Here is a 19,461-nt window from a genome sequence, read left to right as displayed (position 1 = left end):
AGCGACGGCGGAAGCGGAGACGCCTGACTAAGACGGAAGAAAGAGAGCACGGCGCTGAATTATTCCTGAGTTGCTACACGGATGAAAGAAGCCTGGCGCATCAGACCAGCTACCTTTTTGCAGAGTGTGAATGAGGGAGGATTGACGCGATGATTGCCATGTGGGATGAAAAGGTAATTTCGTTTGGGCAAAAGAGATCAGCTAGCTGTGGTCGAAGCGGTGCTATTCTTTCCTGGGACTAGTGCCCTGATAATGGTTGTTATCGCGATTGCTCGAGTCACGTGCAGCGACTCTGTTTACTTTCGCGGGGTCTCGCCCCAGCAACCAGGGTGCTGTAAGCTGCATGGATGTATACATTTACGGAGCTCCCCCCAGTTGTCACCGCACCGCATTGTTGATTTGTGTTTCTATACTATACCTGATGCTTTAATTCTGGCGGAAGTGCCTGTGCATCTTTCTTGTACTATTTCTTTTCTTTTCTATTCAGCTTTCAGCAAAACATCGTTCTCTCTCTAAGTTTCTATTTGGCTGCCTCCTATCCAGCGCGACCGAAAGTTACGTTACGGGCCAACATCAACCACTGCATTGCAGCATATCGGTATGAGTTGGCCTTGAACTTCAGTCAATAATCAACAATGTCTTTCACACCTAATGGCTCGGGGCCGCGGCGGAGCAATCCGTTTGCGAGAAACGCCTCTCCCTCACAAGCAATGCCCTCCTCCAGGCCAAAGTCAGTTCTCTTCGCCTCGCCCACGAGTTCTCCCAGCGTGTCGACACCGCCATCTACAGCCTCCACAGCCTCGACGGCCTCGGTTGCACGGCCTCGAACCAATAGCTCTTTTGGTACCAATAGCTCTTTTGGTACAGCCATTGCCCCGGCCGGCATAGTAGCAAGACACCATCGAACCGACTCAAGGGCTGGGACGAGCTCGAACACAAACACATTTGCCCCCTCCTTCATCAAAGAAGAGGAAGATTTGAGACGAGACCAGGATGCTGTCAAAAGCATTGAGGGCGAGAACGACTTTTCTGGCAAGCGATATGTCTGGCTTAAGGACCCTCAAGAAGCTTTCGTGAAAGGTTGGGTCATTGAGGAATTAGAGGATAACAAAATCTTGGTGCAAACCGACAGTGGAGCTGTAAGTTACCTCCTATCATGGGCATGGGCAATTTATGCTAATGAAGGTGTATAGCAACGCGAAGTTGATGCCGAGAGCGTTGATAAAGTGAACCCCGCCAAATTCGACAAGGCAAACGATATGGCCGAGTTGACCCATTTGAATGAGGCGTCGGTCGTTCACAACCTACACACGCGATACCAATCGGACCTGATCTACACTTATTCAGGCCTATTTCTTGTTACCGTCAATCCATACTGCCCTTTGCCGATTTACTCCAACGATTATATCAACATGTATAAAGGTCGAAGTCGAGACGATACGAAGCCTCACATCTTTGCCATGGCTGATGAGGCGTTCCGTAATCTGGTCGAAGAAGGTCACAATCAGAGTATTCTAGTCACTGGTGAATCTGGTGCGGGAAAGACAGAAAATACCAAAAAGGTTATTCAGTATTTGGCGGCAGTTGCACAATCCGAGTCTCCAATCAAAAATCAATCCCAGCACACAAACCTCTCGGAACAAATTCTTCGCGCCAACCCTATTCTAGAAGCGTTTGGCAATGCCCAGACGGTGAGGAACAACAACTCGTCACGATTTGGCAAGTTTATCCGAATCGAGTTCAGTCGAGACGGCGCCATTACTGGAGCGTTTATCGACTGGTATCTACTTGAGAAGTCCAGAGTCGTAAGGGTGAATGCGCAGGAGAGAAATTATCACATTTTTTATCAGATTCTGAAAGGAGCAGATCCCAAACTTAGAAGAGATTTGCTTTTGGATGGACTGGATATCGGTGATTTCGCCTACACTCGCAACGGACACGATAGCGTGGCCGGAGTGTCTGACCAAGAGGAGTGGAATGCGCTGCTGGAAGCCTTTGAAGTTATTGGCTTCTCCAATCAAGACCAACTGTCAATACTTCGCACCATTGCCGCGGTACTGCACCTGGGAAACATTGACGTTATCAAGGAGAGCCGGAGTGCAGACCAGGCAAGACTGGCTTCAGACGCCAAATTACAGGCTGCCAAGGTTTGCAAGCTCCTTGGTGTGCCGCTCGACCCGTTCCTCCAAGGCCTGTTACACCCCAAGGTGAAGGCTGGACGCGAATGGGTTGAGAAAGTTCAGACGCCCGAGCAGGTTCGACTTAGCTTGGACGCTCTCGCGAAGGGTATATATGAGCGAGGATTTAGTGACCTTGTAGCTCGAATCAATCGCCAACTCGACCGCACTGGCATGGGTCTAGAAGACTCTAGATTCATTGGTGTTCTTGATATTGCTGGTTTCGAAATCTTTGAAAAGAACAGCTTTGAGCAACTGCTTATCAATTATTCCAACGAAAAGCTCCAGCAATTCTTCAACCACCACATGTTTGTCCTTGAACAAGAGGAGTATGCCCGCGAGCAAATCGAGTGGCAATTCATTGATTTTGGTCGGGATTTACAACCAACTATCGATTTGATTGAGCTGCCAAATCCAATAGGAATTTTCTCTTGCCTGGACGAAGACTGCGTCATGCCCAAAGCCACCGATAAGTCTTTCACGGAGAAGCTTAACCACTTATGGGACAAAAAGTCTACAAAATACCGTCCCTCTCGGCTGGGCCAGGGCTTCATCCTCACTCACTATGCAGCTGAGGTCGAGTACTCCACCGAGGACTGGCTGGAAAAGAACAAAGATCCTCTAAACAACAACATCACGCGCTTGTTGGCAGCTTCGACTGATCAGCATATTGCAAATCTTTTTGTAGACTGTGCTGATTCCGACGATGATCACGGTGGACGGAGGAGCCGTGTCAAGAAGGGCCTATTCCGAACCGTGGCCCAGAGGCATAAAGAACAACTTCACAACTTGATGTCTCAGCTTCAGTCTACACACCCTCACTTCGTTCGCTGTATCCTGCCCAACTACAAAAAGCGACCGAAGCTGTTTGACAAACTGCTGGTTTTGGACCAGCTCAGATGTAATGGTGTTTTGGAAGGTATTCGAATTGCACGAACCGGCTTCCCCAATAGATTGCCCTTTACCGAATTCCGCCAGCGATACGAAGTGCTTTGTCCTGATATACCAAAGGGTCATCCAGATGGCCAAGTTGTGGCCTCTCTTATGCTTGAGAGGCTCGGTCTTGACAAGGCTATGTACCGTGTTGGTCTCACAAAGGTCTTCTTCCGAGCCGGCCTTCTAGCAGAATTGGAAGAGCAGCGTGATGCTCTCATTACTCAGATCATGGCTCGATTCCAATCGGTAGCCAGGGGATACATTCGCCGCCGCGCAGCCCATAAACGGCTGTTCCGTACCGAGGCCACTCGAATTATCCAAAGGAACTTCCAGGTATATCTCGATCTCGTCGGAAATCCATGGTGGCAGCTCATTGTAAAGATGAGACCTCTCCTCGGCGCCACTAGAACTGCAGCTGAAGTGAAGAAACGAGATGCCATGATTAAAGACCTAAGTGAGAAGATGCGTCTTGAGCTAGAAAGTCGCCAGAAACTAGAGGACGAAAGGAGGAACTGTCAAGCTGAGATTGCTCGCATCCAGAAAACTCTGGAGAGCGAACGCGCCCTTGCTTTGGACAAGGAAGAGATTTTCATGCGACTTCAAGATCGTGAAGACGAGTTGGAAGAGAAGCTAGCAGGCGCACTCGAAGATCAAGAAAGACTAGAAGACCAGCTGGACAACCTGATGGAGGCAAAGAACCGAGCAGAGCAAGAAGTTGAGAAATATCGCGCGCAGCTTGAACAGGCGGCTTCCCTCATCTCTAGGCTCGAAGAGGAAAAGACACGCTTGTCAGCCAAAGCAGCGGAACTCGAGGCGGCCATCAATGATCTATCTCGGAGACAGTCTGAACATACCGACAAAGAAACCGCTATGGAAGGCGAGATCAAGATGCTTCAAAGTCAATTGGCTCTCAAAGATCGAAAAGCCAAGGATTTGGAAGATAAATTACTCAAGCTGGACCAAGATCTCGAAGTCAAGCTATTCACTGCGCAGAAAGATCTCGATGCAGCCAAAGTGCGAGAGGTTCGACTGGCTCGAGAGAACCAAGAAGTGCACGAGCAACTGGCGGAGCTTTCGAAGACATCAACAGACTACGAAGATCTTGTCCGATCCAAGGAAAGCGAGCTGGCATTGCTGCGCGATGATAAGCGGCAGTCGGAGGCGGAGCGCCGAAGCCTCGAAGAGCAAAAGAGGGCTCTTACGGAAGACATGGAGAAGAATGCTGCCAGATTCCGCGATGTTCAAGCTGAATTGGTGGCGCTGAAATCCAAGCAAGTACAGCTAGAACGCGAGGCTCAGGATGCCAAAGTTTTGCTTGAAGCTCGGCTGTCTGAGGATGCACAGGCTGAGAAGAACCGCAAAGTTCTTGAGTCTCAGATCAAAGATCTCCAGGACGAGCTCTATGGGACGCAAATGGAACTCAGCAGAGAGCGGCAGTCTCGAGATGACGTTTTACTGCTCGGAGAGCACAAGTACCAGGCACTCAAGGATGAGTTTGATCGTTTGAATGACGCAAAGATCATCATCGAGAAGGAAATGTATGTCCAGCAAGATACCTTGAGGCGAACAATGGAGGCGCGAACCTTGGTCGAAAAGGAGCGGGACGAGGCCAGAGACGAGATCCGAAAGCTTCGTGTAGCCAAAACAGAAGCCGAAGAGGCTCGTTTACAGGCGGAGATGGCTGGTGAACGCCAAGCTTCGAAGGCGGCACGCGAAAGGGAAGCTAGCCTTCGAAAAGATCTTGAAGCCGCCCAAGAGCGTCTCCAATGGTTTGAAGAGGAATGCAACAAACTGAATCGCCAAGTTGAGGAGCTCAACAAGCTCATCCTCACATCTGGAGAATTTGGGTTGAAAAATGATCAGGCAAAGGAGAGGATGGAACGTGAGCTCAACACAATAAAGAGCCGGCTTGCAGCGTCAGAAAACGACAACAAAACTTTACTCAATAAGCTGCAGCAAAAAGGCCTCGAAATTGCTAGATCCAGCTCTCGCGCAACAGAGGCCTCTCGGAGCCAGCTTCTGTCCCTTCGTGGAGAAAAGACCAAGCTAGAAGACCAAAACGCAAAACTGAACAAACAGTTAGGCGATGCTCAGCTCAACGTTGCAACTTTGGAGAAGAAGCTAGAGAAACTTCACCTCAACCTAGAAGATCTTAATCATGAGGTTGCGAGGGAGGCAAAAGCTAGTAGGAATGCGGAGAAGGCCTCTTCCAACTTTACCGTCCAACTGGCAGAAGCGAATCGACTGGTTGAGTCGGAGCGGCAATTGCGAAACCAAACACAGTCTACGGTACGCACACTGCAGGCATCCATAGACTCACGAGATAAGGAGCTGGAAGATATGAGATCTCAGATGCTCAAGGCACTCAAAATGGTTGACCCCGAGGTCCAAGTCCCCCAGACGAATTCCAGTAGCGAGAAGGCTTTGCTCAAGAACTTTGACCTTGTTCGTATGGTTGAGGAACTACAGCAGAAATTGCGAGTCCAAACCGTAGCCAGGACGAACGCGGAAAGCCAGCTGAACGAGATGAGGGCATTGAGAAATGAGAGCCCGACCCGACCAGGACTTGGAGAGTTGCATCCAAATGAGGCGCCTTTCCAAGGGTCACCTGGGGTGAAGAAGTCTGGCAAAGCAGGCCTGCATTCTAATTCAAATGGCGTGGGCGCCGGCCGGCGCTTCCATGACCCCAATTCTCAGGATCATTCTCAGTCTGACAGAGGCTTTGGCGCATCTGATATCAGGAATGGCTTTGAACTAAAAGCAGAAATCGAGGACCTCCAGAGTCAGCTACAGCTTGCTCAGATGCAGAACCGAAAACTCCAGAGCCAGCTCGACCGGAACTCTTCATCTGATGATGCATACGAAGACGAGGCATCAATCCTGCGAGTGCAGAAGCTTGAAAAGGCTAACAATCGCCTTCACGACATGCTGGACGATTCGACTAAGAAAGTGGCTGCTTTGGAGAAGAGTATGCGAGCTGGTGAGCTCTCTCTGCGGGATATTCAAACACGCTCTCATGAGGAGCTTTTGGATATCTTCAATAGCCAAGAAGAAGCACGCAAGTCTCTTTTGCATAGCCACAAAGATGCAGTTGCCGAACTCACTGAAGTGAAGGCTCATTTCGACAAGATGCGCCATGATCGGGCGAAGCTGGAAGTCGAACTCCGGGATTCAAAGTCTGACCTTCAGGAGATGACTGCCGCACGCGAGCAGGAGGCTCAAAGCCGAAGCCAATTATTGCAAGAATTCACCGATCTTCAGATTAGACTCGATGCAGAGACATCCAGGCTTGCCGACGTATCCTCTAGCCTAGAGATGTACAGGGGCCGAGCGGATGAGTACTTTAGCAAGCTTGAGCAGGCCGAAATCGCAGTTTTGAAAGCGACGAGAGCTGAGCAGTTTGCCAAGTCGCAGGCCAAGGAGGCAGAAGAAACGTACGCTGAAGTCATGTCTGAGAGGCAGAGGATGGATGCTCTGATTGAGGATCTGCAAGGCCAAAACCATCGCCTTGAGGGCCGGGTGGAGGACCTGTCAACCGACTTGGACGCCGCAACGCAAGCCAGAAGGCGTCTTCAACATGAGTTGGAAGATTACCGCAATCAAAGGGCCATGGAGATTGAAGACAAGGAGTCGAGCATGGAGCAAACTCGCAAGAAGTATCAAACCGAATTTGCTACCCTGGCCAAGGAGCTCGACCTTGCTCGAGAAGAGAAGCTGTTCAAGCAAGCGGAGATTACTAGGCTTCGGGAAGAACTTGATGAGCTTAGGTCGAAGTGGGATGATGAGGTGCTAAACAGCTCAACATGGTCCAAGGAAAAGGCTCGATTGGAATCTACATTGGTCGACGTGGCCTCGTCGCGTGATGAGGCCGTCACCGCGCATAACGAGGCTCAAAGCAAGATTGTTTCCCTGCTATCTCAAGTGAGAACTCTTCGATCTAGTGTGGACGAGATCACCACGGAGCGCGACCTCCTTATCAGGGAGAAGAAGGGCGTCGAAGCTCGTCTCGAAGAAGCCAAGGCAGGTTACGATGAGCTTGTCAAGGGTGGAAGTCCATCACTCCGTGACGCTGCAGGCATGGACAAGGAAATCCTAAACTTGAAGACCAGCCTTGCCCGACAAGAGGACATTGCTCTCGCCGCAGTGGAGAAGATGCGACGCGCCGAGGCACTGGCCATTGAGATTCAGAAAGATGTGGCAGCTGAGCGTGAGAATGCTGCGGGCTTACAGAAACAGAAGACGTCTCTAGAGAAGAGCTTGAGCGAAGCACAACTGAAACTGATAGACCTTGAAACTAAGGGCTATTCGAGTGGTAGCCAGGACATTAAATTTTTGCACAAACGCATCCAAGAGGTAGGTTGCTCCCTCTCCAAAAGGTTTACGATATGTATGTACTAAGTACGCACCAGCTTGAATCGCAATTGGATAGCCACGAAGAAGAAAAGAACAAGTCCCAGCGCTCTGTTCGCAACGTGGATCGTACTGTGAAGGATCTACAGACGCAGATTGAGCGTAAGGATAAGCAAAACCTCCAGCTTACTGATGATGTGAACCGCATGCGCGACAGGGTCGACAAGCTTCTCAAGACAATCGATGAGCTGCAAGCGTCAGAGTCGACGAACCAGCTCTCGGCTCGTCGTGCCGAGCGTGAATTGCGCGAAGAGAAGGAGAAGTGTCACCGCCTGGAGCGAGAGCTGGAGGGGTGGAAGGGCCTTCGTATGGAGAAGGGCTCAGCACCCGTGGGAAGTGTCCGAGGCCGAGGCGTCACCTGGAGGACTGGTAGCGAAGGTGAGGATTCGACACTCATTGATGTTCCCCAAAGAAACAGCAGCCTAAACAGAGCTCCTAGTATGACCAAGGGCTTTCTGTAAAGCTGCCGGAACACGAATGACGTCTGCCGAATGAAGGAGAGAAAGCGGAAACATTGATGAAGCATGGCGTTTTGCGACAGGTTTGTGGGACAGTCTTGTGTAATTGGGTATCAGGATAAGGGGGGAGGGGAGGGGGAGACGGTAGCAAGTCGTCATCAGCTGCAGGCAGGCTCTGTATCATATGGGATTGCCATTGTCTATGATTAAGGGGGGAAGATGTTATGTTACATTATATAATGAGTACGATATTAGTTAATGAGAGACGGATGGAAAACAGCAGCAGCGTTTCCTAGCGAGTGTGACTGTGGATGGATGCCTGACTTGAAGTGAGTTAGGGAGGCGTACTCGTATCACAGGTATTACATGTTGTTGTGTATGTTGCCGAGGGATGAAGGAAGTGCAACGCAAACAATTGTAGCCGTCGTAATCGGATATTTGTTGCTTTGTGCTTTGTACTGGTGAGTATTTAGAGGCCTGAACCCCTGAGAAGGGAGTTGTAGATTCGGAGATGCAGATGGAAATCTAGCTCTGTGAATAGTGCCTCTAGAGACTCTTCAGTCCCCCCTTTCTTCTCCTCTATTTCTTGATTTTTGAAGAGAACTAACTCTGCATTGTTGGAAAAAGAGCTACTGGTCATAAAATGGCGAGCAGCGGCAGAAACTACGGATTTCAACGACTTCGCCGCGACCCGATGAGGACGGGATACGTGCTCGTGTCGGAAGAGCGGGAGTCGGGCTCCGAGTATTCGGGCTCGACGTGCTGCTGCTCGAGCTGTGCGTCGAGCTGCTCCAGCTCTGAAAGCAGCGACGAAGAAGACGACGACGATGAGGATGTGTATCTGAGCGATTGCTCGGCTTGTTGGGCGAGACGAGATGCGCTGCGCAGGGGGAGGGCTGGATGGGGAGAGGGAGAGGACGGGGGGTATCGTAGGGCTGAGGAGAGAGATGTAAGCTTTTTTTGTTTTTTGTTTTTGTTTTTGGTTTGGTGGTTCATGCGTTTGATTAAAGATTACCTAAATCTTTGTTTTCGGATTACTGATGAGGAGATTGATGTGTATAGCGTGCTCGGCAAGATTACCGTCATCATAATCACCGCCACGGCCAGCACAGACACGGCGAAACCCGTCAGAGAGGAGGCCAGCAGAGCAACGGCAATTCGTCTCGAAACAACACCGGCTCACCCAACATAAACACTAACACCACGGCAACGCCCGCATATCGCAACCTCACGGAGCGGATTTTGGCGTCTACACGACGGCTTCACCAGGAGGAAGAAAATCTCCGCCATTTTCGATCGTGGATCCGCGTGCTGGAAGACGTCCAGCGGCGATCACACACGTCGTACCGGAGCAATAGTAACAGTAACGCTGCCCCTGTTGCGGCTGCGGCCGCTGCTGCTGTTGCTGTTGGCCAGGGCTCGTCGTCTTCGGCAGCGGCAGTTGGAAGAGTTCCGCCTCGCGCGGGTGCGGGCGATGAGGCGCCGATGAGGCGGACTCATGTGTACTCGTATCCTCCTCGCGCAGCTCGCGGATATTTCATGTCCGGGGGCCGAAGCATTTCGAGCAACCGCAGAAGGAGACTGTGAGGAGTTGATTGATTGATTGAAATAAAAAAAACAGAAAGTCTCTGCATACAGAGTACGAGGTAGTTTGTTGGGTAGCATCGAGCAATGAATCAATCAACTCGAGATAGTATCAACTCGTATATCTTCACTCCACCCCTGCTTGTATGATTTAATAACCTGCATTGATGAGACAATCGCGATCAACTAGTGACTGGCAAGAGCTGAACGATTGGTTCTTCTGATTGACCAGGGCAAAACCGCCGAGCCCAAAAGAATTTTCTGCTGGCCTTCTTATTCGTCCTTGTACGGGTGGATGGGATGGCTGATGAGTGAGCACTGACAGGTACGGATGGAGTCTGCTGCTTTTTATAGCTACTGCCTAATGAGGCAATCGCCGCGGCGGCGGCAAGCTGAGAGAGAAGGAAAAAAGAGAACCTTAGAAAGAAGGAAAAAAAGAAGGGTCTGGCCGGGGATTGAACCCGGGACCTCTCGCATATCAGCTGTAGGGTTTTTCCCTAAGCGAGAATCATACCACTAGACCACCAGACCAATCAATCGCCTGATTGAGTGTTATGTAACGATCGATCTTGTTGGAGTCTATAGACCTTTTGTCACAACGTCATGCCTCCCAAAACCTTGTGAACTTTTGACTCTTCGAAGAAACGGCAGTACATAAGGTTGGATCCACACCCTCTACACCCCTCGTATCCCAAGAAAAAACAAGCATTTGTTTTTCCCGTCCTGGGCTAGCTTACCGATAACAGCGGACAAGGGTCTCATTAGTATCTCAGACATTCGCAAACAGCACCCCGTTCTCTCTTACTCTCTCTCTCTCCATCTCCATTGTGCGGCATAAACAACTTGCCACGATGTCCCCCCAACAGCTGGCCCGTCCGACCAATCTGCTTGCAACAGGTGATTGGGATGCCTCTTGTGGTGGGAAAACAACGTGTTACCGCGAGAATGAGGATGAGAGGATGAGATGAGCTCGCCACAATTAGCTCGTCCTTTTGCTGCTGTCACGATATTGTCCGACAAAAAAGTTGACTAAGCCGAAAAAGATAAGAAAGGACCCTGCTTGCTTTGCTGTGCCTGATGCGCGCGAAAGGTAGCCAAGGCATTTTTTTCTTTCTTCTTTTTCCCTTTCGGTTTCTTCACATGCCATGTAATATCCGTACGAGGCACAGTAGCACCTGCGGACAAAAGGGCTGAAGGGGATCCAAAAAATGGCGTCTTTTTTTCCAAGGGCCGTGCTCTGGAGACAGCTCGGCTTGACCAGTGGGGGCTTAGCCTGTGCCAAATAGCCCTTGCCCACGCTCGAAGGCGGCCAATCGCTCTGAGCTTGATCTCGTATCCTGCCGCAGGAGAGACCGTTCCAGATGGTTGGGAAGTCCAGGGTTTACTTGGGCTAGTAAAAAAGCACGAAGAGCAATTACGAGATTTGCGAGATGGGCCGGAGTGAGAGCGAATGAGTGAAAAAAAAAGAGAGAGATGGAGGAGGAGAAGGAGGAGGAGGAAGAGCTGCATCAGACAGGGAAGACAACGGCCAAAACAACGCTCTTCGCTCTCCTCCTCCTCCTATGCGAGTGCGCAGGAAGCGAGATGCTGTCACACCGTGTCTTGTCTCGCAGCTGTCCACTGCATTGGCCTATTCCGCTTCAAGTCTCCAAGGTTCGCGAGCTGCATAAAAAGCCGTGCGATGCTTGACATCCATATAATTCCTCGTATCAGCCCGGCGTATCCGCTGTCCGAGAGTCCACTTTGGCTTTTTTTTGCAAGGAACCCAACAAGCAAGCAGGCAAATGCTGTGCAGTCTATTACTATTGCTCTTACGAGTACTTACTATCCGGTTGAGCAAAAAGTAAGCACTTGAGAGACACTGCGAATATTATCACCACAACGACGACCCACCGCCTTTGCTGTCCGATAGCCGAAGGATCATAATCACTTAAGCAGCAGATACCTACTCCTACACAGCCTCTCTTGTCATATCCTTCTTTTTTGGCTCCTGTGGCTGGACTCTGTTCTCTCCTATCGAGGAGCCGTGTTCTGGTTTTTGACTTCCTAGCCGATCGCTTTATCTTTCTCCACGCCTGTCAAAAGCACTTTCGCTCCCGAGAAGTTGAAAGGGTTTCTCACATCCTTTCTCCCCCATTACCCTTTCTTCTTCTTCGCGGTGCCAAGTCTTCTTTCCTTTTTCTTCTTGAAATGCGTAGAACAAGGTTGCCGTTGGTGGTGGCTCCATTTATAGTTCTTCTGCTGCTGGGGAGCATATACATTGGGCGCGATCGCATGTCGTGGTTCCCCAGCTCTCAGAGACGCCCGATCCCGTACAAGCAGCTCTCCAAGGAGGTTATACACAATGGTAAGAAAGAAAGCTTGGCGCAGAACCAGACAGACACAGTGCAAGTGGGTGAACGAGAATGAGGCTCTGACCTGACTTGTCACAGGCGCAATCCTCCCGGCGGCAAACATTAGCGAGTACCTCGAGGCCATTTACAATGTGAAGCCGACTTCGAGGCTGGCCAATCTCGAATGCCCGGCCATCAACGTAACACGTTACAAGTCGCTCAAGTCTGGAAAGCCTTCACCGAAACGACCGGCACCGTCTTCTCCTCCTCCGGTCCCATCCTCTTCGACATATCCGTCTTCATCTTCGTCTCTACCGCTATTCTCATCTCCTCCTTCCTCTCTGTCCACATCTTCACCCTCATCTTCAGATTCAGCCTCACAGTCATCGCTGGCTTCATCCTTACTCGACTCGCCGTCATCACTATCGCCATCTAGTACTCCTCCCGCTGCTCTTCCTCGCTCACTCTCTCACTCAACTCTCGACGTCGAGATCCGGTACTTCTTCGCCCTCGACTTGAGGAACTGCATCAAACTACTTCCCCGTCTCATCGGCAGCATCGTCGAAGTCATTCAGTTCCTCGGCCCCCAGTCATGTGCTCTCTCGATTGTAGAGGGAGACTCTCCTGACGGTACTGGAGATGTGCTCGCCGCTCTCCGGCCCAGCCTTGAGGCACTGGGCGTCACTTACATCTACAACTCGTCCACCGTCCACTCGGCCGAGGGCAACCGCATAGCCAAACTCGCCGCCCTGCGAAACATGCCCCTGGAGCCCATCTTCCAGGGGACGCTGCCCATGGCGGACGACGCCAGCGTCATCTTCCTAAACGACGTGGCAGCGTGTCCCGAGGACATTCTCGAGCTGATATTGCAGAAGAAGACGCTCAACGCCGACATGACGTGCGCCATGGACTGGACATATTCCGGAGAAGATCCCACCTTCTACGACGTCTGGATCGCGAGGGGCATGAACGGCGACTCCTTCTTCCACATCCCGTCCAACGGCAACTGGGGCGAAGCACACAACCTCTTTTGGAATGCGCCGGATACGAAGTCCCGCTTTGAGTCGCTGCGCCCTTTCCAGGCCTTTGCATGCTGGAACGGCGCCACCGTCTTTAGCGCCCAGCCGATTGCCGAGGGCCTGCGCTTCCGTACAAACTACGACAAGAAGGGCGAGTGTTTCCAGGGCGAGCCGGTGCTGTTCTGCAAGGACATGTGGTGGCGAGGCTACGGCAAGATTGCTGTCGTTCCGAGTGTGAACCTCGAGTACAGCATCACCAACGGGAGGAAGCTGAAGAAGCTCAAGGGCTTTGTGTCGGACAATGTCGCCAATCACGATGAGAGGAGCGATAGGATTGAGTGGGCGGGGCCTCCGGATACGGTGCGGTGCATGCCGACATGGAAGGATCAGTTTATGCAGCGATGGAACAAGAGTTTGACTGAATGAAGAGCCTAGCCATTGGCTGCATGAAATAATAATATATAATGTATATGATATAGACCGGGGTTGGTTTCTTTGTATAATGCATCATGGATTGTCAATTTTTTTTTCTTTATTTGTTTCGCTTCAATTTCAGGATAAGTACATATATATTTTTCAATTCATCTCATATTCATCCCTCAATTGGTGCTTCCACGTCCGCCCTGACCAACGTTAGGGCCCTTCTTGATGCCTTGGCTCTGTCCTCCGCTCGCGTTCATGTCTTGTAGGCCAGCGCCCTTCTCGTGCAGACCCTCTGGCAGGGGCGCAGTCTTGTCTTTTGAGTTCTATATCAAGCTGTTAGAAACGAGATTCTCATTATTATTTTTTTTCAATCGACTTGATGACTTACATCGTCCTTGGTGACGCCGTGGCCAATGTTGTGAGTGGCCTCCTCAAAGGGGCCGTTGTCGCTTGAACCGTCTCCTTGGCGAGGCATGATGTATGTATGTGTCTTTTTTTTTTTTTTAAACTTCTTTGTGTGTCTTTGTGTTAAGTTGAAACTTCGTTGGTGTTGGTTGATGCTTTGCTTTTTTTCCGAAGATTGGGGAATAAATAGACTTTTGTAATATTTTTTGCAATTGACATGCAGCGGAAAAGTCAGTTTCTTTATAACTCTTTGATTTCGACTTTTGACTTTGGGATTTGCAGAGCATTACTGTATCATCACACTTTCTTGACGTCATGTACTGGAGTTTAGAGTCTTTGGCGTAACCATGATGCTATTCTGTGGAGATGTGGCTATTGTTCCCACGTTTTTACATCATTTATTCTCCAGTAAGCCCATTAAAAAGAAACACAACCCCATTTTTTCAGATCTAATGATTTCCAACGGTCTTGCCCATCAACGTTGTTTAAAAAAGTCGAGAGTGTCATCGCGATAGTTACGGAGAACCCTTGAAAGTCTTGGCGAAAAAAAAGTGACGTCAGGCTAAGAAGGGGGTGAAAAAAGCATAATCCATAATGGTAAATCCTTAATCCATGTGCCTGTTTGTCTTGGCGATTGCTGGACCGAGAGATCTGCCGCGACAGCGCCATCCCAAAACGGAAATACTTTAATCGCTGGGGTTGGGGGTGGGTAAATGGCGAAAAAGTCCGATTGCTGCGGACAGGATAATAAACTGAGATGTGATATATAAATGATTTGTCTTTTCTTTCACTGTGTGCCTGTGAAACTGATGTACTGTAAGACATATACTTTGGTTACAGTGAGTAAAGCTAAGATACTCGGTTTATTAATGGTCTCTGTGAGATGCCGGCCGGCATATTGCAGATTCTTGGCAACTTGTTACATTACTGTATATTTAGCCGGACAAACACTCAACATGAACAAGCCTCCTATTAATATCAGTACTCTTACTACGATTCAAACCTTGACATGATACCTTGCCTAGATATAGCATACAGTCTAAATACAAGCCTCAGCTAGGATATAGCACTATAGCATCCTCCCTAAATATAGCACCTAGCACAGATACATAAACCTCAAGGCGGAACGAGTTTGAAGCTGTCACACCCATTACAACCACTTACCATAAATCCCATTATCCAATAACCATGCCAAGCACATACACAGACAAGGAGCTCAGAAATGTCCAAGACGGTGAGAGGCAAGCCTACATGCATCTCCGCAGACAAACCAGCCTCAACCCCTTCCCTGATGAAGCAGCAACAACGCCACTCCCTCCACCCATCCCCGTGCGTAATCCAGCTCGTCGGACTCACTTTGCAAATATCCAAGTTGACACACAGGATTGTAATACAACGTTGAAATTAATTATCTCGCAGAAGCAGCAAGGACAACAGCAGGCTTCTAGTGCAGGTACAGCAACAGCGAGCAGCAAAGGCGAGCAAAGAGACACTGAGAGTTGTCTAACAAATCATGAGAGAGATGCTGATGTAAAGGCGAATTCCAAAATCACCATGAATAGCTTTTGTGGCACAATATACTCCGCGATGAATGAGGTAGACAGATATCTCAGGCTACGAATAGCCCTACCTACGCTTGCTGCCTTCGAAAATGCCGTCTACCATTTCATCATCATGTTTCTATTCCTATGCCAGGATATTTTCTCCTGAGATCATCTCTCTCAACAGATGTTCTCCAAAAATGAATGCCACGCACCCAAGAAAATGCATTACTTGAGCATCCCTACCCAAAACGCATACATTACGCTTCTTCCCCTTTGTATTATATCACAAAATAATTCAGATTAATCCAGCAATTCAAGTTAATCCAGCGTCCCAGCCAAAGCCACGGCACTAAACCGCAAATCACCACCCTCCCTCTCCAAAAACTTCAACACCCCCAAGTTCAACGCATTTTCACTCAGCACGTCCTCATTCTTCTCCAAATCCCCTCTCCGAATAGGTCCCTTCCTCCTGCCATCTAGCTCCCATAAACCGCCGTCGTTAGCTTTGACAAAGCATACGTAGTGCAAATCGACGTCGTCCTGGGCGTCGGGCGCAGGGGTGTCTCCCTCGGTGGCAGCCGCCTTGTGCGCATCGGCCAGCGCCGGCGTCTGTTCGAGCAGTTTCGATCGTTCGACGGGGTGCAGGGGGGTGCTTTTCTTGATGAGATCGTCGAGCGTAGATCCCTCGGCTATAATTCGTCAACGTCATTAACTTTCACTGGGACTTCTTTGAAGATCAAAGGTGTGCAGTGCAAAACATACTGATAAACTCCCTCGCCGGCCCATTCGCAACTGCATGCAACAGCCCCATCATCCCGCACGCGTTCCGAATCGTCTGCCTCCACCACAGCACCGGCTCTTTATCTCCAATGCCGTTGTACTCGCTCGCCAGGCTGTCCTCCGCCATCCGGTGGCTCTCATAGACCGCCGATATGGGAAACACTAGCAGGAGCGCCAGTGCTGGGCGCGGGATAAAGGATAGTAGCTCGGGCTCCGTGAGGGAATAGACGTCGTGCATCTGCAGCGCGGGAGACACGCCGAGCTTGTGGATGAGGGCTGTCAGGAGCTGCGGGTTGGCCTCGAGGGGGATGAAGGCCGGAGCTGTGGCCGCGGGGTCGGGATTCGTGTTTGTCGACATGGTGGGAGAGTCTCGTCTGTGTCTCTTGGGAGTATCGGTATTTTATGTTTTGCGATATAGGCCTAGTGTTGGAGTAGGAGCAGAGAAGCAAGACGTCGAATATGTACAGAAATATAGGTAGTCGATGTCAGTGGCGAGCTTGGAAATAGCACAGCTGCATTTCGCATTGCGGGGTGTGCCTGATGACGTCTGCCCACGCTAAGCTGCGTCTGTAGCTATGGAGGCGCTAGAACATCTGCTAGAACATCTGCTAGAATAACAGCTGGAGCACAGCTAGAACATACTGGCCGTTGGAGCTGCTGTTAGCTGCCATCTTATTAGTCAAGTATCATACCAACATTTACTAGGTATTCTTCAAGGGATGTAGGCTGTTGAACCAATCAATGGAGTATCAATCTAGTACACGAGTAGCAACATGCTCCAGCAACGACTCTTCATTTTCTAGATGGCATCAAGGGCTCAACGTAAAGCAACATTTGCTACTTAAGGCGACGGGTCAGTCATTCACAGCTCATTAAATACCTAACTATCCGTCTTCTCAGGACCAACATCAGGGGTCATCAAAAAAGAAACTACTTCCGGGCATGGCCTTCCGGCATAATTACTGCACCTTCTCCTATTGCCCCCTATTAGTGGACGCAAACATTCACCCTTGAATATATAGCACAATCCCCGTATGTACCACGTCCATAAACATCCACTCGCAGTGATATTTTAGGCGGCCGAGGCATCAGATTTGCGAGGACGGCCCCTTCCTTTAACCTTGGGCGCCGCCTTGGGCGTGTCCACCACCTTTGCCTCGACTTCCTCCGTTGGCTCGGGAGCAGATTTCTTGGCCGGAGTGCTTGACTTGCGTCCTCTCTTAACAAGGGGCTTGGACTCATCCTCCTCTGCTTCGTCAGTCTTGGCCGCAGCACGCTTGCGGCCCCTGGGGGCAGAGGCTGGGGTGGCTTGTGTGGCATCTTCATCATCCGCAGTCGCTGTCTTTGTCTTGGAAGCTGCCGTCTTGCGTCCACGCGCAGCCCTGGCAGGAGTAGCCTTCTCCTTCTCCTCGACATCATCCTCTTCCACAGTTTCCTCTTCAGGCTGTTGCTCTTGGGCAGCCTTTGCCTTTGATCCCTTCTTAGTGGCCTTCTTAGCCGGAGCTGCCGCCTCAGCTTCTTCGCCCTCTACCTCTTCATCCTGCTGAGTGAGCGACTTTCTTGATCGTCCTCTCTTAGCAGAAGCAGACTCTCCAGCATCCTCCTCGCTTGCATCCTTGGCCTTAGCCTTAGCCTTGGACTTGGCCTTGGGCGGTTCCTCATCTGCCTCGACATTCTTAGACTTCTTCGCTTTCTTAGGCTTAGGCTCATCTGCGACGTCGGCAGCCTTCTTGCCACCTCGCTTTTTGGCCTTGGCTGGAGCAACCTCATCTTCACCAGCGTCCTATTAAAGGTGAGTAACGCCAACGGGCATATATTTTGAAGACTGGGGCATACCTGGGCCGCTGCCTTCTCCTTGGCAGCCTTTTCTTTGGCGGAAAGATAAATTCCCTTCTCGCCCAACTTGTTCTTCTCAGGATCCTGCAGTTTGTCAGATTGTGAAACGCAATTTGCAACATGTAAACAACACAAAAGAAACTCACGCCCTTGAAATCTTCGGCATCGATGTGGCCCTGCTTCACGCAGCGTCGAACTTTCTCCTTGACATCCTCGTCACTGCATGCCATGTTAGCATACTTTGTCGGTATACACAGGAGGTCTTTACTTACTTGAGCTCGTCAAAGCCGTCAATGGCATCAAAGTCATAATTATCAGGATCACCACCACAAGATTCCTGAAGACCGGCAATCTGAGATCCAGACACACAGCCCCTAAAATTGATTGTTAGGTTAGTGATTCTTGAGAAACATACAAGTCCCGTGTTATCAGGAGATAATAAAGCAGCTCACCAGTGCTTCCATTTCCAGGAACCGCGGTCCTGGATCTCGACCCAAGTGCCAAATCTAATTTCGTTCTTTAAGATCTTGACGGCTTCCTTCTTGCACACGGTGTCATTGCAGCCGGCGCGGTTGTTGGGCGAAATCTCTAAATGGTAGTATAACGAGTTTAGCTTTCACTTTGATAGCAACGCCCAACGGAATGTTTTACAGCGCAAGGGAGGCATAGGGGGGAAAGATGGGAAAATATTCATGCCACAAAGGAAACAGAAGGACTTACCAATACGATACTGAGGCATGTTTGCAGATTGCGGGTGCTGTAAAAAGAGATGGAATAGAGGCAATATCTGTTGCTGAGCCTGATTCGCAAGCTTCAGGCCAGACAGACTAAACTGCGACGATGCAGAAGTGGGAAAAAGTCGGTGGCCCGAACTGCTGATTCTTCAGCGAGAATCTGCAACAGGCGACCACAGACGCACAGACAACGAGCAAGAAAATGTAGATTAAAACGTTCACAAATGGGCACGCAAAAGGAGGACGGATGGCAGAAAGGTGAAAAAAAAAAGGAGGATTTTGCAGGAGTTGAGTGGGAAGGAAAAGCTGGGGGAGGAGCTGGTTTATTATCTGAAATTGGGGGTGGCGCGTCGCGTCGCTTAAGGGAAAAAAAAAAAGTGACCTGGCTAGGCAGGCAGCCTGATCTCAGCTCACTTTCAGCGCTTCACACCACCAATGAAACAGTGACAGTGATGCATCGGCTTGGCGGTTTGCAGCAAACGCAATCAATCGGATGGAGGGGGAATTGCTCAAGTGAAATAAAATTCAATTAAGAAATGCAAATAATTATAATTATAGCAAACATAATAATTCACACCAGGCTGGTCGCGCTTCGGCGGCTGAAAGATTGGTTGATAGGGGGCAAGTTGGAGTGATTGATACCGTCACAGAGCAGTCAGTCGTAATCAGTGACAGGCTGCACCTCTTCAACTGGAAATTATCAAAGCTGGATACCTGTAATATCTAGGTAAGGTATGCTATGCTAACTGAAATATATGTTCGTTACCATTACAAATCATGACAAGGAGATTTCGAACCCGAATCAGCGTAAATTCATATCCA

General features: G+C 49.9%; 6 protein-coding genes across 6 annotated transcripts; 3 read left to right on the top strand and 3 right to left on the bottom strand.

Annotated features, from left to right (window-relative positions):
* Positions 1–710: 710 nt before the first annotated feature.
* Positions 711–7,984, top strand: T069G_06730 (myosin head (motor domain) domain-containing protein; the record flags this gene model as incomplete). Its single annotated transcript, XM_056173940.1, has 5 exons — positions 711–1,139; positions 1,194–5,298; positions 5,347–5,402; positions 5,466–7,466; positions 7,523–7,984. The coding sequence occupies 5 exons, from the start codon at positions 711–713 to the stop codon at positions 7,982–7,984; spliced, it is 7,053 nt and encodes a 2,350-aa protein (XP_056027519.1).
* Positions 7,985–8,624: 640 nt separating this feature from the next.
* On the top strand, positions 8,625–9,568 carry T069G_06729 (uncharacterized protein; the record flags this gene model as incomplete). The annotated part of the gene is made up of 3 exons (XM_056173939.1): positions 8,625–8,725; positions 8,777–8,930; positions 9,044–9,568. 3 exons carry the CDS (start codon positions 8,625–8,627, stop codon positions 9,566–9,568), a joined length of 780 nt encoding a protein of 259 aa, XP_056027518.1.
* A 2,271-nt stretch (positions 9,569–11,839) lies between these two features.
* T069G_06728 (cryptococcal mannosyltransferase 1 domain-containing protein) lies at positions 11,840–13,343 on the top strand (the record flags this gene model as incomplete). Its single annotated transcript, XM_056173938.1, has 2 exons — positions 11,840–11,912; positions 11,998–13,343. 2 exons carry the CDS (start codon positions 11,840–11,842, stop codon positions 13,341–13,343), a joined length of 1,419 nt encoding a protein of 472 aa, XP_056027517.1.
* A 173-nt stretch (positions 13,344–13,516) lies between these two features.
* T069G_06727 (uncharacterized protein) lies at positions 13,517–13,815 on the bottom strand (the record flags this gene model as incomplete). Its single annotated transcript, XM_056173937.1, has 2 exons — positions 13,517–13,663; positions 13,729–13,815. The coding sequence occupies 2 exons, from the start codon at positions 13,813–13,815 to the stop codon at positions 13,517–13,519; spliced, it is 234 nt and encodes a 77-aa protein (XP_056027516.1).
* A 1,792-nt stretch (positions 13,816–15,607) lies between these two features.
* Positions 15,608–16,427, bottom strand: T069G_06726 (ubiquitin carboxyl-terminal hydrolase, family 1 domain-containing protein; the record flags this gene model as incomplete). The annotated part of the gene is made up of 2 exons (XM_056173936.1): positions 15,608–15,978; positions 16,052–16,427. The coding sequence occupies 2 exons, from the start codon at positions 16,425–16,427 to the stop codon at positions 15,608–15,610; spliced, it is 747 nt and encodes a 248-aa protein (XP_056027515.1).
* A 714-nt stretch (positions 16,428–17,141) lies between these two features.
* On the bottom strand, positions 17,142–18,644 carry T069G_06725 (poly(ADP-ribose) polymerase and DNA-Ligase zn-finger region domain-containing protein; the record flags this gene model as incomplete). The annotated part of the gene is made up of 6 exons (XM_056173935.1): positions 17,142–17,852; positions 17,906–17,989; positions 18,052–18,124; positions 18,178–18,279; positions 18,358–18,493; positions 18,626–18,644. 6 exons carry the CDS (start codon positions 18,642–18,644, stop codon positions 17,142–17,144), a joined length of 1,125 nt encoding a protein of 374 aa, XP_056027514.1.
* Positions 18,645–19,461: the final 817 nt, after the last annotated feature.

The sequence above is a fragment of the Trichoderma breve genome, chromosome 4, assembly GCF_028502605.1.
Source record: "Trichoderma breve strain T069 chromosome 4, whole genome shotgun sequence".
NCBI lineage: Eukaryota > Fungi > Ascomycota > Sordariomycetes > Hypocreales > Hypocreaceae > Trichoderma > Trichoderma breve.
The sequence above is the reverse complement of the archived record's forward strand: the minus strand, read 5'-3'. Positions and strand labels throughout refer to the sequence as shown.